The sequence below is a fragment of the Oncorhynchus tshawytscha genome, linkage group LG05 (assembly GCF_018296145.1).
Source record: "Oncorhynchus tshawytscha isolate Ot180627B linkage group LG05, Otsh_v2.0, whole genome shotgun sequence".
NCBI classification, from domain to species: Eukaryota; Metazoa; Chordata; class Actinopteri; order Salmoniformes; family Salmonidae; genus Oncorhynchus; species Oncorhynchus tshawytscha.
In genome coordinates this window covers 88,563,433-88,580,889 of record NC_056433.1, presented here as the reverse complement: position 1 = coordinate 88,580,889, position 17,457 = coordinate 88,563,433, and the positions used below count along the sequence as shown (strand labels likewise).

Below are 17,457 nucleotides of genomic sequence, written 5' to 3'. Positions count from 1 at the left end.
TATGACATTGTGATGTAAGGATAGATATTATTATTCTGATATGTAAGGATAGATATTATCATTCTGATATGTAAGGATAGATATTATCATTCTGATATGTAAGGATAGATATTATCATTCTGATATGTAAGGATAGATATTATCATTCTGATATGACATTGTGATGTAAGGATAGATATTATCATTCTGATATGTAAGGATAGATATTATCATTCTGATATGTCATTCTGATATGTAAGGATAGATATTATCATTCTGATATGTAAGGATAGATATTATCATTCTGATATGTAAGGATAGATATTATCATTCTGATATGTAAGGATAGATATTATCATTCTGATAGGTAAGGATAGATATTATCATTCTGATATGTAAGGATAGATATTATCATTCTGATATGTAAGGATAGATATTAGCATTCTGATATGTAAGGATAGATATTATCATTCTGATATGACATTGTGATGTAAGGATAGATATTATCATTCTGATATGTAAGGATAGATATTATCATTCTGATAAGACACTGTGGTGTAAGGATAGATATTATCATTCTGATATGTAAGGATAGATATTATCATTCTGATATGTAAGGATAGATATTATCATTCTGATATGTAAGGATAGATATTATTATTCTGATATGTAAGGATAGATATTATCATTCTGATATGTAAGGATAGATATTATCATTCTGATATGTAAGGATAGATATTATCATTCTGATATGTAAGGATAGATATTATCATTCTGATATGACATTGTGATGTAAGGATAGATATTAGCATTCTGATATGGCATTGTGATGAAAGGATAGATATTATCATTCTGATATGTAAGGATAGATATTATCATTCTGATATGTAAGGATAGATATTATCATTCTGATGTCATTGTGATGTAAGGATAGATATTATCATTCTGATATGTAAGGATATATATTAGCATTCTGATATGACATTGTGATGAAAGGATAGATATTATCATTCTGATATGTAAGGATAGATATTATCATTCTGATATGTAAGGATAGATATTAGCATTCTGATATGACATTGTGATGTAAGGATAGATATTATCATTCTGATATGTAAGGATAGATATTATCATTCTGATATGTAAGGATAGATATTAGCATTCTGATATGACATTGTGATGAAAGGATAGATATTATCATTCTGATATGTAAGGATAGATATTATCATTCTGATATGTAAGGATAGATATTAGCATTCTGATATGTAAGGATAGATATTAGCATTCTGATATGTAAGGATAGATATTAGCATTCTGATATGTAAGGATAGATATTATCATTCTGATATGTAAGGATAGATATTATCATTCTGATATGTCATTGTGATGTAAGGATAAATATTATCATTCTGATATGACATTGTGATGTAAGGATAGATATTAGCATTCTGATATGACATTGTGATGTAAGGATAGATATTATTATTCTGATATGTAAGGATAGATATTATCATTCTGATATGTAAGGATAGATATTATCATTCTGATATGTAAGGATAGATATTATCATTCTGATATGTAAGGATAGGTATTATCATTCTGATATGTAAGGATAGGTATTATCATTCTGATATGTAAGGATAGGTATTATCATTCTGATATGTAAGGATAGATATTATCATTCTGATATGTAAGGATAGATATTATCATTCTGATATGTCATTCTGATATGTAAGGATAGATATTATTATTCTGATATGTAAGGATAGATATTATCATTCTGATATGACATTGTGATGTAAGAATAGATATTATCATTCTGATATGTAAGGATAGATATTATCATTCTGATATGTCATTCTGATATGTAAGGATAGATATTGTCATTCTGATATGTAAGGATAGATATTATCATTCTGATATGTAAGGATAGATATTATCATTCTGATATGACATTCTGATATGTAAGGATAGATATTATCATTCTGATATGTAAGGATAGATATTATCATTCTGATATGACATTCTGATATGTAAGGATAGATATTATCATTCTGATATGTCATTCTGATATGTAAGGATAGATTTTATCATTCTGATATGTAAGGATAGATATTATCATTCTGATATGTAAGGATAGATATTATCATTCTGATATGTAAGGATAGATGTTATCATTCTGATATGTAAGGATAGATATTATCATTCTGATATGTAAGGATAGATATTATCATTCTGATATGTAAGGATAGATATTATCATTCTAATATGACATTGTGATGTAAGGATAGATATTATCATTGGATAATATGGATCAATTTGCAACATTGGAGCCAAATCATAGGCCTGCTACATTTTCCTCCAAATGCATGCAATGCTGTGATTAACTTACGATTAGTACATTTAGCATAACTGTTGCATCGCTAGTTTATTCTGACTGTTTTGATTGTTTTTGTGCTTTTTAAATAACATTGTATCTTCTGTGTGTGATTTGTTAGTCATGTGATGAGCAAGCTTCCTTTTCAATGGTCATCGTACTAAAACCTTGTCACTTCCTGTTTGAATGTCCTGTACAGGAAGAGAGCGGCTGCAAAGCATCTAATTGAGCGCTACTTTTGCCAGTTAACAGAGGGCTGTGGAAATGGGGCCTGCACGAATGAGTTCTGTGCTTCGTGTCTTGGTTTTCAACCGCTGGATCACAACACGGCGGCTATCAGAGCCCTGGAGCTCTATAAAATGAATGCCAAACTGTGTGGTCGTCACTCTGCTGCCTTCCCTGACAACAGCAGTGCCAAAGAAACCCACCCTACCTTATTGGGCGATCGTCACGGGAAGATGCCAGACCACGAAGACAACCTGTTTCCTCCTAGGGAAGACTTCAGAGGTAAACACAATACTTTTCACAGTCCCAAAATGGCACCCTGTATAGTGCACTGCCCTGTGGGACCTTTTTTCTCGAGAGAATCAAATGGTTGCCCATGCATTCATTTTAGAGAATATCAAATGGTTGCTCATGCATTCATTTTTAGAGAGAATCAAATGGTTGCTCATGCATTCATTTTAGAGAGAATCAAATGGTTGCTCATGCATTCATTTTAGAGAGAATCAAATGGTTGCCCATGCATTCATTTTAGAGAGAATCAAATGGTTGTTCATGCATTCATTTTAGAGAGAATCAAATGGTTGCCCATGCATTCATTTTAGAGAGAATCAAATGGTTGTTCATGCATTCATTTTAGAGAGAATCAAATGGTTGCTCATGCATTCATTTTAGAGAGAATCAAATGGTTGCCCATGCATTCATTTTAGAGAGAATCAAATGGTTGTTCATGAGTTCATTTTAGAGAGAATCAAATGGTTGTTGATAAGTTCATTTTAGAGAGAATCAAATGGTTGTTGATAAGTTCATTTTTAGAGTGAATTAAATGGTTGTTCATGCGTTCCTTTTAGAGAGAATCAAATGGCTGCCCATGCATTCATTTTCCCTGTGATCTCTCTGTGTCCAGAGGTGCATTACCTGACCGAGGAGAAGGTGTATGAGATCCTGAGTATCTGTGAGGGGAAGAAGGACTACTCTCCTCTGATCCGAGTCATCGGGAGGATCTTCTCCAGCGCTGACGGGCTGGTGCAGAGCTTCAGGAAAGACAAGGAGCAACACCCCAACACCAAGGAGCAGCATAAGACCCACCAGGCCAAAGATGAGGACAAGGACGAGGACGACAAGGAGAGAACCACCGCCATGGAGCAGGAATCAGAGGCCTCGGCGTCCATGGAGGGAGCGACGGGATCGACGGAGAACAGACTGGGTCCTGTGGAGGTCTCAGTGGACATAGAAGCTGTGAGGAGAGTGTACGACAGACTCCTCTCCAACGAGAAGATGGAATCGGCCTTCCTCAACGCCCTGGTCTACCTAACTCCCAACGTAGAGCTGGATCTAACCTATCTAGACGTGTACGACACCAACCCAGACTACCTAAACATCTTCATCATCGTGATGGAGAACAGCAGCCTCCACAGCCCAGAGTACCTGGAGATGGCCATGCCTCTGTTCTGTAAGTGTATGAGTAAACTCCCTCTGCCTGCCCTGGCCAAGCTGACGCGCCTGTGGTCTCAGTACAGTGTAGAGCACATCAGACGTATGATGGAGACCTTTCAGCAGCTCATCACCTACACGGTAACGTTACATTCTTTAAGCGTTTTTTTCCCATTCATGCTCACAGTCGACCAGACTGAATTATACAGAGTGCACAGTTACATGCTCAATATTCTCTATTCATTTTGTCATTTTCTACCTACCTAGAGTTTGATTCCTCTGTAATGAATAGTGCTAACTCAATCTAAACCAGAAGTGATTTGTCACATGCACAGGATACAGCAGGTGTAAACAGTACAGTGAAATGCTTAGCTGTTATACACATGTTTAAATGTATTATTCTCATTTATTAAGGTAATCAGCAACGAGTACGACAGCGACAGTCTGGTCAACGATGATGAGTGTGTGGTGGCTGCAGCCAAGTGTCTGAAGGTACTGTTCTGATTTGAAACTGCCTTGGTCAATCTGATTTGACGGACATGCTCGTTCCATACAAACTATTAGCAATACCTAGGAGTAGAACCAAGGTCCATTAGCAATACCTAGGAGTAGAACCAAGGTCCATTAGCAATACCTAGGAGTAGAACCAAGGCTGGGAGCAGAACACTCTCGCCCCACAGCTATGGAACAACTTGCCCTGTCAGGTAAGAGGTACAGACACAGTTGAAAAACACACCTTTTTAGCCTTTAAACAATGATGTTACTGTCCTTTTAATTAAAGATTTCTGAATTATTTTTTTATTTTTTGTATATTTATATTTATATTTTATTGAAGACTTTAAAAAAAAATGATATTTGTATTTTCAAACAATAACAACCATACAAGGGACAATAAACAGACTACCGCATCAATGACATCACACCTGCTCAGACCCGCATGTTCTCACTACTACCGCGCACATCATTGACATCACACCTGCTCAGACCCACATGTTCTCACTGCTACCGCGCACATCAATGACATCACACCTGCTCAGACCCGCATGTTCTCACTGCTACCGCGCACATCAATGACATCACACCTGCTCAGACCCGCATGTTCTCACTGCTACCGCGCACATCAATGACATCACACCTGCTCAGACCCGCATGTTCTCACTGCTACCGCGCACATCAATGACATCACACCTGCTCAGACCCGCATGTTCTCACTGCTACCGCGCACATCAATGACATCACACCTGCTCAGACCCGCATGTTCTCACTGCTACCGCGCACATCAATGACATCACACCTGCTCAGACCCACATGTTCTCACTGCTACCGCGCACATCAATGACATCACACCTGCTCAGACCCACATGTTCTCACTGCTACCGCGCACATCAATGACATCACACCTGCTCAGACCCGCATGTTCTCACTGCTACCGCGCACATCAATGACATCACACCTGCTCAGACCCGCATGTTCTCACTGCTACCGCGCACATCAATGACATCACACCTGCTCAGACCCACATGTTCTCACTGCTACCGCGCACATCAATGACATCACACCTGCTCAGACCCGCATGTTCTCACTGCTACCGCGCACATCAATGACATCACACCTGCTCAGACCCGCATGTTCTCACTGCTACCGCGCACATCAATGACATCACACCTGCTCAGACCCACATGTTCTCACTGCTACCGCGCACATCAATGACATCACACCTGCTCAGACCCACATGTTCTCACTGCTACCGCGCACATCAATGACATCACACCTGCTCAGACCCACATGTTCTCACTGCTACCGCGCACATCAATGACATCACACCTGCTCAGACCCACATGTTCTCACTGCTACCGCGCACATCAATGACATCACACCTGCTCAGACCCGCATGTTCTCACTGCTACCGCGCACATCAATGACATCACACCTGCTCAGACCCGCATGTTCTCACTGCTACCGCGCACATCAATGACATCACACCTGCTCAGACCCGCATGTTCTCACTGCTACCGCGCACATCAATGACATCACACCTGCTCAGACCCGCATGTTCTCACTGCTACCGCGCACATCAATGACATCACACCTGCTCAGACCCACATGTTCTCACTGCTACCGCGCACATCAATGACATCACACCTGCTCAGACCCACATGTTCTCACTGCTACCGCGCACATCAATGACATCACACCTGCTCAGACCCACATGTTCTCACTGCTACCGCGCACATCAATGACATCACACCTGCTCAGACCCGCATGTTCTCACTGCTACCGCGCACATCAATGACATCACACCTGCTCAGACCCGCATGTTCTCACTGCTACCGCGCACATCAATGACATCACACCTGCTCAGACCCACATGTTCTCACTGCTACCGCGCACATCAATGACATCACACCTGCTCAGACCCACATGTTCTCACTGCTACCGCGCACATCAATGACATCACACCTGCTCAGACCCGCATGTTCCCACTGCTACCACGCACATCAATGACATCACACCTGCTCAGACCCGCATGTTCTCACTGCTACCGCGCACATCAATGACATCACACCTGCTCAGACCCACATGTTCTCACTGCTACCGCGCACATCAATGACATCACAACCACGCCCTCCTCATCCTTCATCCCCTGGATCTTTCCCATGCTTGTACACCGTATGTAGTACTACTCTATGCCATATGGCTCATTGACCGTTCTATTCTCATCCAATATTTAAATAAAAATATACACTTGATTCATCTACTGTTGTAGTTTTTTAATTTTTTTAAATTGTACCTTTATTTAACTAGGCAAGTCAGTTAAGAACAAATTCTTATTTACAATGACGGCCTAGGAACAGTGGGTTAACTGCCTTGTTCAGGGGAACAGTGGGTTAATTGCCTTGTTCAAGGGAACAGTGGGTTAACTGCCTTGTTCAGGGGAACAGTGGGTTAACTGCCTTGTTCAGGGGAACAGTGGGTTAACTGCCTTGTTCAGGGGAACAGTGGGTTAACTGCCTTGTTCAGGGGAACAGTGGGTAAACTGCCTTGTTCAGGGAACAGTGGGTTAACTGCCTTGTTCAGGGGAACAGTGGGTTAACTGCCTTGTTCAGGGGCAGAACCACAGATTTGAAAGGTAACCTTGTCAGCTCGGGGGTTTGATCTTGCAACCTTTCGGTTACTAGCCCAACGCTCTAACCACTAGGCTACCTGCCTCTAACCACTAGGCTACCTGCCTCTAACCACTAGGCTACCTGCCTCTAACCACTAGGCTACCTGCCTCTAACCACTAGGCTACCTGCCTCTAACCACTAGGCTACCTGCCTCTAACCACTAGGCTACCTGCCTCTAACCACTAGGCTACCTGCCTCTAACCACTAGGCTACGTGTCTCTAACCACTAGGCTACGTGTCTCTAACCACTAGGCTACCTGCCTCTAACCACTAGGCTACCTGCCTCTAACCACTAGGCTACCTGCCTCTAACCACTAGGCTACCTGCCTCTAACCACTAGGCTACGTGTCTCTAACCACTAGGCTATGTGTCTCTAACCACTAGGCTACGTGTCTCTAACCACTAGGCTACGTGTCTCTAACCACTAGGCTACCTGCTCTAACCACTAGGCTACCTGCCTCTAACAACTAGGCTACCTTTCTCTAACCACTTGGCTACCTGTCTCTAACCACTAGGCTACGCTGCCGCCTCTACACTCTAACCGCTAGGCTACGCTGACGCCTCTACACTCTAACCGCTAGGCTACGCTGACGCCTCTACACTCTAACCGCTAGGCTACGCTGACGCCTCTACACTCTAACCGCTAGGCTACGCTGCCGCCTCTACACTCTAACCGCTAGGCTACGCTGCCGCCTCTACACTCTAACCACTAGGCTACCTGCCGCCTCTACACTCTAACCACTAGCTCTAACCACTAGACTACGCTGCTGCATGCGTAGTGATGGAGGATCATTTGCTTTCCATTTTTTTTCAAAATCATTGACGAGAAAAGTGTGAGCCACCCGATTGGGTATCTGTCTTGAAAAAAAAAAAAAAACATCTTGTTTTACTGTAAAGCGTTTTGCATTTTTATTTTGTTTTTAAATGCATGTTAAATAAAGTTTGTTTTTGAAGCTGGTGTTCTACGCCAACGTCCTGGGAGGAGACCTGGATACGGGTCACAATGAGGAGGAGGAGCCTGCATCAGAGTCCAGCGAGCTCACCCTGCAGGAGCTTCTGGGGGAGGAGAGGAGTAGCAAGAAGGGGCCCCGGGTCGACCCTTTGGAGAAGGTGAGACGACCTCAATGGGAATATATTGTTCTGGTTTCTGTGTTATCCACAATGATTTAAATACAATATATTTCAAATCAAATCAATTGAAAAGGAGCTGGGCGTCAGGACCCTGGACTGCAGACGACCCCTCATCCCCTTCGAGGAGTTTGTCAACGAGCCGTTGAACGATGTTCTAGAGATGGACAAGGACTTCACCTTCTTCAAGGTGGACTCGGAGAGTAAGTTCTCCTTCCAGAGCTGTCCCTTCATTCTCAACGCCTGCACCAAGAGCCTGGGACTGTACTACGACAACCGCATCAGCATGTACAGCGAGAGGAGGATCACAGCGCTCTACAGCCTGGTACAAGGACAGCAGCTCAACCCATACCTCAGGCTCAAAGTACGACGAGACCACATCATCGACGACGCCCTCGTCAGGGTGAGTCACAAACAACACACACACAGACACACATACACACACACACACACACACACACACACACACAGACACTTGTTGGTGTAATGTTGAAGGGGAACTGCACCTGCTGATTTGGCCTCGTTTTTTGGGGGGCTTGCTCCTTATTAAGAAATGCTGGCGGCCATGGCGGAAGCCAAACGCGAGTTGGCTTGGGGGTGTGGTTTGATGTGGGTGTGTCCTTGCCACCACCAAGACACACCCCATCTGTCAGAACCTAGTCCCCAGCGGTTTCCTCTCCACTCAGTCACAACAAACCTCCTGCAGATTGAGTTCCATAACTACAGGCAGAAGTGTTTAATACGTCAGTTGTCTACAGAGTCATACGAGAAGAATTCCTTAAATATATGTAGATATTCTAAACTAAGTGTTTTGATAACTTTTAAATGTAGTAACAGGTCCATATAGAATAAACCATCCTTTACATAAAACCATAGAAGAAGTGTCAGTATCAAGCCTGTCTGTCAGTAAAACCATAGAAGAAGTGTCAGTATCAAGCCTGTCTGTCAGTAAAACCATAGAAGAAGTGTCAGTATCAAGCCTGTCTGTCAGTAAAACCATAGAAGAAGTGTCAGTATCAAGCCTGTCTGTCAGAGTAAAACCATAGAAGAAGTGTCAGTATCAAGCCTGTCTGTCAGAGTAAAACCATAGAAGAAGTGTCAGTATCAAGCCTGTCTGTCAGAGTAAAACCATAGAAGAAGTGTCAGTATCAAGCCTGTCTGTCAGAGTAAAACCATAGAAGAAGTGTCAGTATCAAGCCTGTCTGTCAGAGTAAAACCATAGAAGAAGTGTCAGTGTCAAGCCTGTCTGTCAGAGTAAAACCATAGAAGAAGTGTCAGTATCAAGCCTGTCTGTCAGAGTAAAACCATAGAAGAAGTGTCAGTATCAAGCCTGTCTGTCAGAGTAAAACCATAGAAGAAGTGTCAGTATCAAGCCTGTCTGTCAGAGTAAAACCATAGAAGAAGTGTCAGTATCAAGCCTGTCTGTCAGAGTAAAACCATAGAAGAAGTGTCAGTATCAAGCCTGTCTGTCAGAGTAAAACCATAGAAGAAGTGTCAGTATCAAGCCTGTCTGTCAGAGTAAAACCATAGAAGTGTCAGTATCAAGCCTGTCTGTCAGAGTAAAACCATAGAAGAAGTGTCAGTATCAAGCCTGTCTGTCAGAGTACAACCATAGAAGAAGTGTCAGTATCAAGCCTGTCTGTCAGAGTAAAACCATAGAAGAAGTGTCAGTATCAAGCCTGTCTGTCAGAGTAAAACCATAGAAGAAGTGTCAGTATCAAGCCTGTCTGTCAGAGTAAAACCATAGAAGTGTCAGTATCAAGCCTGTCTGTCAGAGTAAAACCATAGAAGAAGTGTCAGTATCAAGCTTGTCTGTCAGAGTAAAACCATAGAAGAAGTGTCACTATCAAGCCTGTCTGTCAGAGTACAACCATAGAAGAAGTGTCAGTATCAAGCCTGTCTGTCAGAGTAAAACCATAGAAGAAGTGTCAGTATCAAGCCTGTCTGTCAGAGTAAAACCATAGAAGAAGTGTCAGTATCAAGCCTGTCTGTCAGAGTAAAACCATAGAAGTGTCAGTATCAAGCCTGTCTGTCAGAGTAAAACCATAGAAGAAGTGTCAGTATCAAGCCTGTCTGTCAGAGTAAAACCATAGAAGAAGTGTCAGTATCAAGCCTGTCTGTCAGAGTAAAACCATAGAAGAAGTGTCAGTATCAAGCCTGTCTGTCAGAGTAAAACCATAGAAGTGTCAGTATCAAGCCTGTCTGTCAGAGTAAAACCATAGAAGAAGTGTCAGTATCAAGCTTGTCTGTCAGAGTAAAACCATAGAAGAAGTGTCACTATCAAGCCTGTCTGTCAGAGTACAACCATAGAAGAAGTGTCAGTATCAAGCCTGTCTGTCAGAGTAAAACCATAGAAGAAGTGTCAGTATCAAGCCTGTCTGTCAGAGTAAAACCATAGAAGAAGTGTCAGTATCAAGCCTGTCTGTCAGAGTAAAACCATAGAAGTGTCAGTATCAAGCCTGTCTGTCAGAGTAAAACCATAGAAGAAGTGTCAGTATCAAGCCTGTCTGTCAGAGTAAAACCATAGAAGAAGTGTCAGTATCAAGCCTGTCTGTCAGAGTAAAACCATAGAAGAAGTGTCAGTATCAAGCCTGTCTGTCAGAGTAAAACCATAGAAGAAGTGTCAGTATCAAGCCTGTCTGTCAGAGTAAAACCATAGAAGAAGTGTCAGTATCAAGCCTGTCTGTCAGAGTAAAACCATAGAAGAAGTGTCAGTATCAAGCCTGTCTGTCAGAGTAAAACCATAGAAGAAGTGTCAGTATCAAGCCTGTCTGTCAGAGTAAAACCATAGAAGAAGTGTCAGTATCAAGCCTGTCTGTCAGAGTAAAACCATAGAAGAAGTGTCAGTATCAAGCCTGTCTGTCAGAGTAAAACCATAGAAGAAGTGTCAGTATCAAGCTTGTCTGTCAGAGTAAAACCATAGAAGAAGTGTCACTATCAAGCCTGTCTGTCAGAGTGCCAAGTCTTACATAAAACCACAGAAGAAGTGTTCTTCCTGTGTGATGTCCTGTATATAACAGGAGTTCCCTGATCCAGAATATACAGGGTTTCTCCCTCCCCATATGTACTGATACCTGATCCTGGTCCAGAATACACAGGGTTTCTCCCTCCCCATATGGACTGATCCTGGTCCAGAATACACAGGGTTTCTCCCTCCCCATATGGACTGATCCTGGTCCAGAATACACAGGGTTCCTCCCTCCTCATATTGACTGATCCTGGTCCAGAATACACAGGGTTTCTCCCTCCCCATATGGACTGATCCTGGTCCAGAATACACAGGGTTTCTCTCTCCTCATATTGACTGATACCTGATCCTGGTTCAGAATACACAGGGTTTCTCCCTCCTCATATTGACTGATACCTGATCCTGGTCCAGAATACACAGGGTTTCTCCCTCCTCATATTGACTGATACCTGATCCTGGTTCAGAATACACAGGGTTTCTCCCTCCTCATATTGACTGATACCTGATCCTGGTTCAGAATACACAGGGTTTCTCCCTCCTCATATTGACTGATACCTGATCCTGGTTCAGAATACACAGGGTTTCTCCCTCCCCATATTGACTGATCCTGGTCCAGAATACACAGGGTTTCTCCCTCCTCATATTGACTGATACCTGATCCTGGTTCAGAATACACAGGGTTTCTCCCTCCTCATATTGACTGATACCTGATCCTGGTTCAGAATACACAGGGTTTCTCCCTCCCCATATTGACTGATCCTGGTCCAGAATACACAGGGTTTCTCCCTCCTCATATTGACTGATACCTGGTCCAGAATACACAGGGTTTCTCCCTCCTCATATTGACTGATACCTGGTCCAGAATACACAGGTTTTCTCCCTCCCATATTGACTGATCCTGGATCCAGAATGGTTTCTCCCTCCCCATATGGACTGATCCTGGTCCAGAATACACAGGGTTTCTCCCTCCCATATTGACTGATCCTGGTCCAGAATACACAGGGTTTCTCCCTCCCCATATTGACTGATCCTGGTCCAGAATACACAGGGTTTCTCCCTCCCCATATTGACTGATACCTGATCCTGGTTCCAGAATACACAGGGTTTCTCCCTCCTCATATTGACTGATACCTGATCCTGGTCCAGAATACACAGGTTTTCTCCCTCCCATATTGACTGATACCTGATCCTGGTCCAGAATACACAGGGTTTCTCCCTCCTCATATTGACTGATACCTGATCCTGGTCCAGAATACACAGGGTTTCTCCCTCCTCATATTGACTGATACCTGATCCTGGTCCAGAATACACAGGGTTTCTCCCTCCTCATATTGACTGATACCTGATCCTGGTCCAGAATACACAGGGTTTCTCCCTCCTCATATTGACTGATACCTGATCCTGGTCCAGAATACACAGGGTTTCTCCCTCCCCATATTGACTGATCCTGGTCCAGAATACACAGGGTTTCTCCCTCCCCATATTGACTGATACCTGATCCTGGTCCAGAATACACAGGGTTTCTCCCTCCCATATTGACTGATACCTGATCCTGGTCCAGAATACACAGGGTTTCTCCCTCCCCATATTGACTGATACCTGATCCTGGTCCAGAATACACAGGGTTTCTCCCTCCTCATATTGACTGATACCTGATCCTGGTTCAGAATACACAGGGTTTCTCCCTCCTCATATTGACTGATACCTGATCCTGGTTCAGAATACACAGGGTTTCTCCCTCCCCATATTGACTGATACCTGATCCTGGTCCAGAATACACAGAGTTTTCCTCCTCATATTGACTGATACCTGATCCTGGTTCAGAATACACAGGGTTTCTCCCTCCTCATATTGACTGATACCTGATCCTGGTTCAGAATACACAGAGTTCCTCCCTCATATTGACTGATACCTGATCCTGGTTCAGAATACACAGGGTTTCTCCCTCCTTGACTGATCCTGATGCAGAATACACAGGATTTCTCCCTGGACTAAAACAAGATATAATGAGGACTACATGTCTCTCTGCTGATGGGACTATAACAGGATATAATGAGGACTACATGTCTCTCTGCTAATAGGAATATAACAGGATATAAATAGGACTATATGTCTCTCTGCTAATAGGACTATAACAGGATATAATGAGGACTACATGTCTCTCTGCTGATAGGAATATAACAGGATATAATGAGGACTACATGTCTCTCTGCTGATACGACTATAACAGGATATAATGAGGACTACATGTCTCTGCTGATAGGAATATAACAGGATATAATGAGGACTACATGTCTCTCTGCTGATACGACTATAACAGGATATAATGAGGACTACATGTCTCTGCTGATAGGACTATAACAGGATATAATGAGGACAACATGAAATACTGTGCCTTCGTAAAGGATTCAGGCCCATTGATGTTTTCCACAGTTTGTTAGTTTAGAGCCTTATTCTAAATTTGATTAAATCATTATTTCCCCCTGATCAATCTACACACATTACCCCAAAATGACAAAGCAAAACCCGTGTTTTAGACATTTTTGGTAATTTATTAAAAATAGAAAACTGATATCACATTTCCATAAATATTCAGACCCTTTACTCAGTACTTTGTTGAAGCACCTTTGGCAGCGATTACATTTAATGATTATTAATTATTATTAATTACAATTATTCTCCCATCCTTCTCTGCAGATCCTCTCAAACTCTGTCAAGTTGGACAGCTATTTGCTTCACAGCTATTTTTAAATCAAAATCAAATTTGATTTGTCACATACACATGGTTAGCAGAGTGTAGCGAGTGCAGCGAAATGCTTGTGCTTCTAGATCCGACCATGAACTAATATCTAACAAGTAATCTAACAATTCCCCAACAAGTACCTAATACACACAAATCTAAAGGGGTGAATGAGAATATGTACATATAAATATATGGATGAGCCTTAGGAAGTGCAACATAGCCAATATCCCACTGTATCTACAATAGGAGCTGAGTTTTAAAAAACTACAAGATTCAGATTTCCCACTTCCTGGTTGGATTTTTCTCAGATTTTCGCCTGCCATGAGTTCTGTTATACCCACGGACATCATTAAAACAGTTTTAGGAACTTCAGAGTGTTTTCTATCCAATACTACTAATAATATGCATATATTAGCATCTGGGACAGAGTAGCAGGCAGTTTACTCTGGGCACCTTATTCATCCAAGCTACTCAATACTGCCCCCCTGTCACCAAGAAGTTAAGCACGTAGTCTGTAAAAATTGCCTCTCCTCAGTTGCAACACTCACTTCTGAGTTCCAAACTGCCTCTGGAATCAACGTCAGCACAAGAACTGTTCAGTGCGAGCTTCATGAAATGGGTTTCCATGGCCAAGCAGCCGCACACAAACCTAAGATCACCATGTGCAAATGCCATGCATCAGCTGGAGTGGTGTAAAGCTAGCCACCATTGGACTCTGGAGCAGTTGAAACGTGTTCTCTCGAGTGATGAATCACTCTTCAGCATATGGCAGTCCAACGGAAGAATCTGGGTTTGGCGGATGCCAGGAGAACGCTACTTGCCCAAATGCATAGTGCCAACTGTAGAGTTTGGTGGAGGAGGAATAATGGTCTGGGGCTGTTTTTCATCGTTTGTACTAGGCCTCCCAGTGAAGGGAAATCTTAACACTACAGCATACAATTGCATTCTAGACGATTCTGTGCTTCCAACTTTGTGGCAACAGTTTGGGGAAGGACCGTTCCTGTTCCAGCATGACAATGCCCCTGTGCACAAAGCGAGGTCCATGCAGAAATTGTTTGTTAAGATCGGTGTGGAAGAACTTGACTGGCCTGTTCAGAACCCTGACCTCAACCCCATCGAACACCTTTGGGATGAATTGGAACGCCGACTGCGAGCCAGGCCTAATCGCCCAATATCAGTGCCCGACCTCACTAATGCTCTTGTGGCTGAATGGAAGGAAGTCCCCTTAGCAATGTTCCAACATCTAGTGGAAAGCCTTCCCAGAAGAGTGGAGACTGTTATAGCAGCAATGTTCCAACATCTAGAGGAAAGCCTTCCCAGAAGAGTGGAGGTTGTTATAGCAGCAATGTTCCAACATCTAGTGGAAAGCCTTCCCTGAAGAGTGGAGGCTGTTATAGCAGTAATGTTCCAACATCTAGTGGAAAGCCTTCCCAGAAGAGTGGAGGCTGTTATAGCAGCAATGTTCCAACATCTAGTGTAAAGCCTTCCCAGAAGAGTGGAGGTTGTTATAGCAGCAAGGTTCCAACATCTAGTGGAAAGCCTTCCCAGAAGAGTGGAGGTTGTTATAGCAGTAAGGTTCCAACATCTAGTGTAAAGCCTTCCCAGAAGAGTGGAGGCTGTTATAGCAGCAAGGTTCCAACATCTAGTGGAAAGCCTTCCCTGAAGAGTGGAGGCTGTTATAGCAGTAATGTTCCAACATCTAGTGGAAAGCCTTCCCAGAAGAGTGGAGGCTGTTATAGCAGCAATGTTCCAACATCTAGAGGAAAGCCTTCCCAGAAGAGTGGAGGCTGTTATAGCAGCAATGTTCCAACATCTAGTGGAAAACCTTCCCAGAAGAGTGGAGGCTGTTATAGCAGTAATGTTCCAACATCTAGTGGAAAACCTTCCCAGAAGAGTGGAGGCTGTTATAGCAGTAAAGGGGGGACCAACTCCATATTAATGCCCATGATTTTGGGATGAGATGTTGGACGAGCAGGTGTTCCACATACATTTGGCCATGTCGTGTATCTTCCTGTTTCTCCTAACCTGCTTTTCTGCGTCCTACAGTTGGAGATGATCGCCATGGAGAACCCAGCGGACCTGAGGAAGCAGCTGTTTGTAGAGTTTGAAGGAGAGCAGGGCGTCGACGAGGGAGGAGTGTCTAAAGAGTTTTTCCAGCTTGTCCTCGAGGAGATGTTCAACCCTGATATTGGTAAGATGTTCTTGAAGATTAGGACAGAACATGTTTACGACACGTCTTACTCAGGACTTTATTTGTATTGTTTATTCATCAGCAAACCAGGACAGGCAGACAGACAGGGGAGGGAGGGAGGGGAGGAGGGGAGGGGAGGAGGAGGAGGAGAGGAGAGGAGAGGAGAGGAGAGGAGAGGAGAGGAGAGGAGAGGAGAGGGGAGAGGGAGAGGGAGAGGAGAGGAGAGGGAGAGGAGAGGAGAGGAGAGGGAGGGGAGGGGGAGGGGAGGGGAGGGAGGGGAGGGAGGGAGGGAGGGGGAGAGGAGAGTGGGGGAGGAGAGAGAGGGAGAGGAGAGGAGAGGGGAGGGGAGAGGGAGAGAGGAGAAGGGAGAGGAGAGAAGAGAAGAGAAGAGGAGAGGAGAGGAGAGGAGAGGAGGGGAGGGAGGAGAGGAGAGTGGTACTCTTGTGAGGGAGGAGAGGAGAGGAGGGGAGAGGGGAGAGGAGAGGAGAGGAGAGGGGGAGGAGAAGAGAGAGGAGAGGGAGAGGTGGAGAGGGGAGGGGAGAAGAGAAGAGAAGAGAGAGGAGAGGAGAGGAGAAGGAAGAGGAGAGGAGAGGAGGGGGAGAGGAGAGTGGTACTCTTGTGAGGAGAGGAGAGGAGAGGAGAGGGGGGGGGAGAAGAGAGAGGAGAGGAGAGGAGAGGAGAGGAGGAGAGGAGAGGAGAGGGGAGGAGAGGAGGAGGGGAGGAGAGAAGAGAAGAGGGGGAGGAGAGGAGAGGAGAGGAGAGGAGAGGAGAGGAGAGGAGAGGGGAGAGGAGAGTGGGAGAGTGAGAGAGAGGAGAGGAGAGGAGAGGGGGAGGGAGGGGAGAGGAGAGTGGTACTCTTGAGAGAGAGGAGAGGAGAGGGAGGAGAGGAGAGAGGGAGAGGAGAGGAGAGGAGGAGAGGAGAGGAGAGGAGAGGAGAGGGAGAGAGGAGGGAGGGGAGAGGAGGGGGAGGGAGGGAGAGGGGAGGAGGGGAGGAGAGGGGAGGAGAGAGGAGGGGAGGGGGAGGGGGAGGGAGAGGAGAGGAGAGTGGTACTCTTGTGAGGAGAGGGGGGAGGGAGGGAGAGGGGAGGGAGAGGAGAGGAGAGGAGAGTGGTACTCTTGTGAGGAGAGGAGAGGAGAGGAGGGAGAGGAGGGAGAGGAGAGGAGAGGAGGAGAGGAGAGGAGAGGAGAGGAGAGGAGAGAGGAGAGGGAGGAGGGGGAGGGGAGAGGGAGAGGGGGAGAGGAGAGTGG

At 44.2% G+C, this 17,457-nt stretch overlaps 1 protein-coding gene across 5 annotated transcripts in view; it reads left to right on the top strand.

Annotated features, from left to right (window-relative positions):
• Nucleotides 1-17,457, top strand: part of LOC112251668 (ubiquitin-protein ligase E3A-like) — a 60,007-nt gene that overhangs the window by 13,352 nt on the left and 29,198 nt on the right. For 3 of the 5 annotated variants that reach the window (XM_042322663.1, XM_042322664.1, XM_042322666.1), the window contains exons 3-8: nucleotides 2,556-2,863; nucleotides 3,486-4,153; nucleotides 4,427-4,504; nucleotides 8,134-8,289; nucleotides 8,384-8,710; nucleotides 16,065-16,209. In XM_042322663.1, the coding sequence (XP_042178597.1) occupies nucleotides 2,556-2,863; nucleotides 3,486-4,153; nucleotides 4,427-4,504; nucleotides 8,134-8,289; nucleotides 8,384-8,710; nucleotides 16,065-16,209 (1,682 nt within the window). The remainder of the gene's footprint in view (nucleotides 1-2,555; nucleotides 2,864-3,485; nucleotides 4,154-4,426; nucleotides 4,505-8,133; nucleotides 8,290-8,383; nucleotides 8,711-16,064; nucleotides 16,210-17,457) is intronic. The other 2 variants (XM_042322667.1, XM_042322665.1) reach the window with 1 other exon arrangement.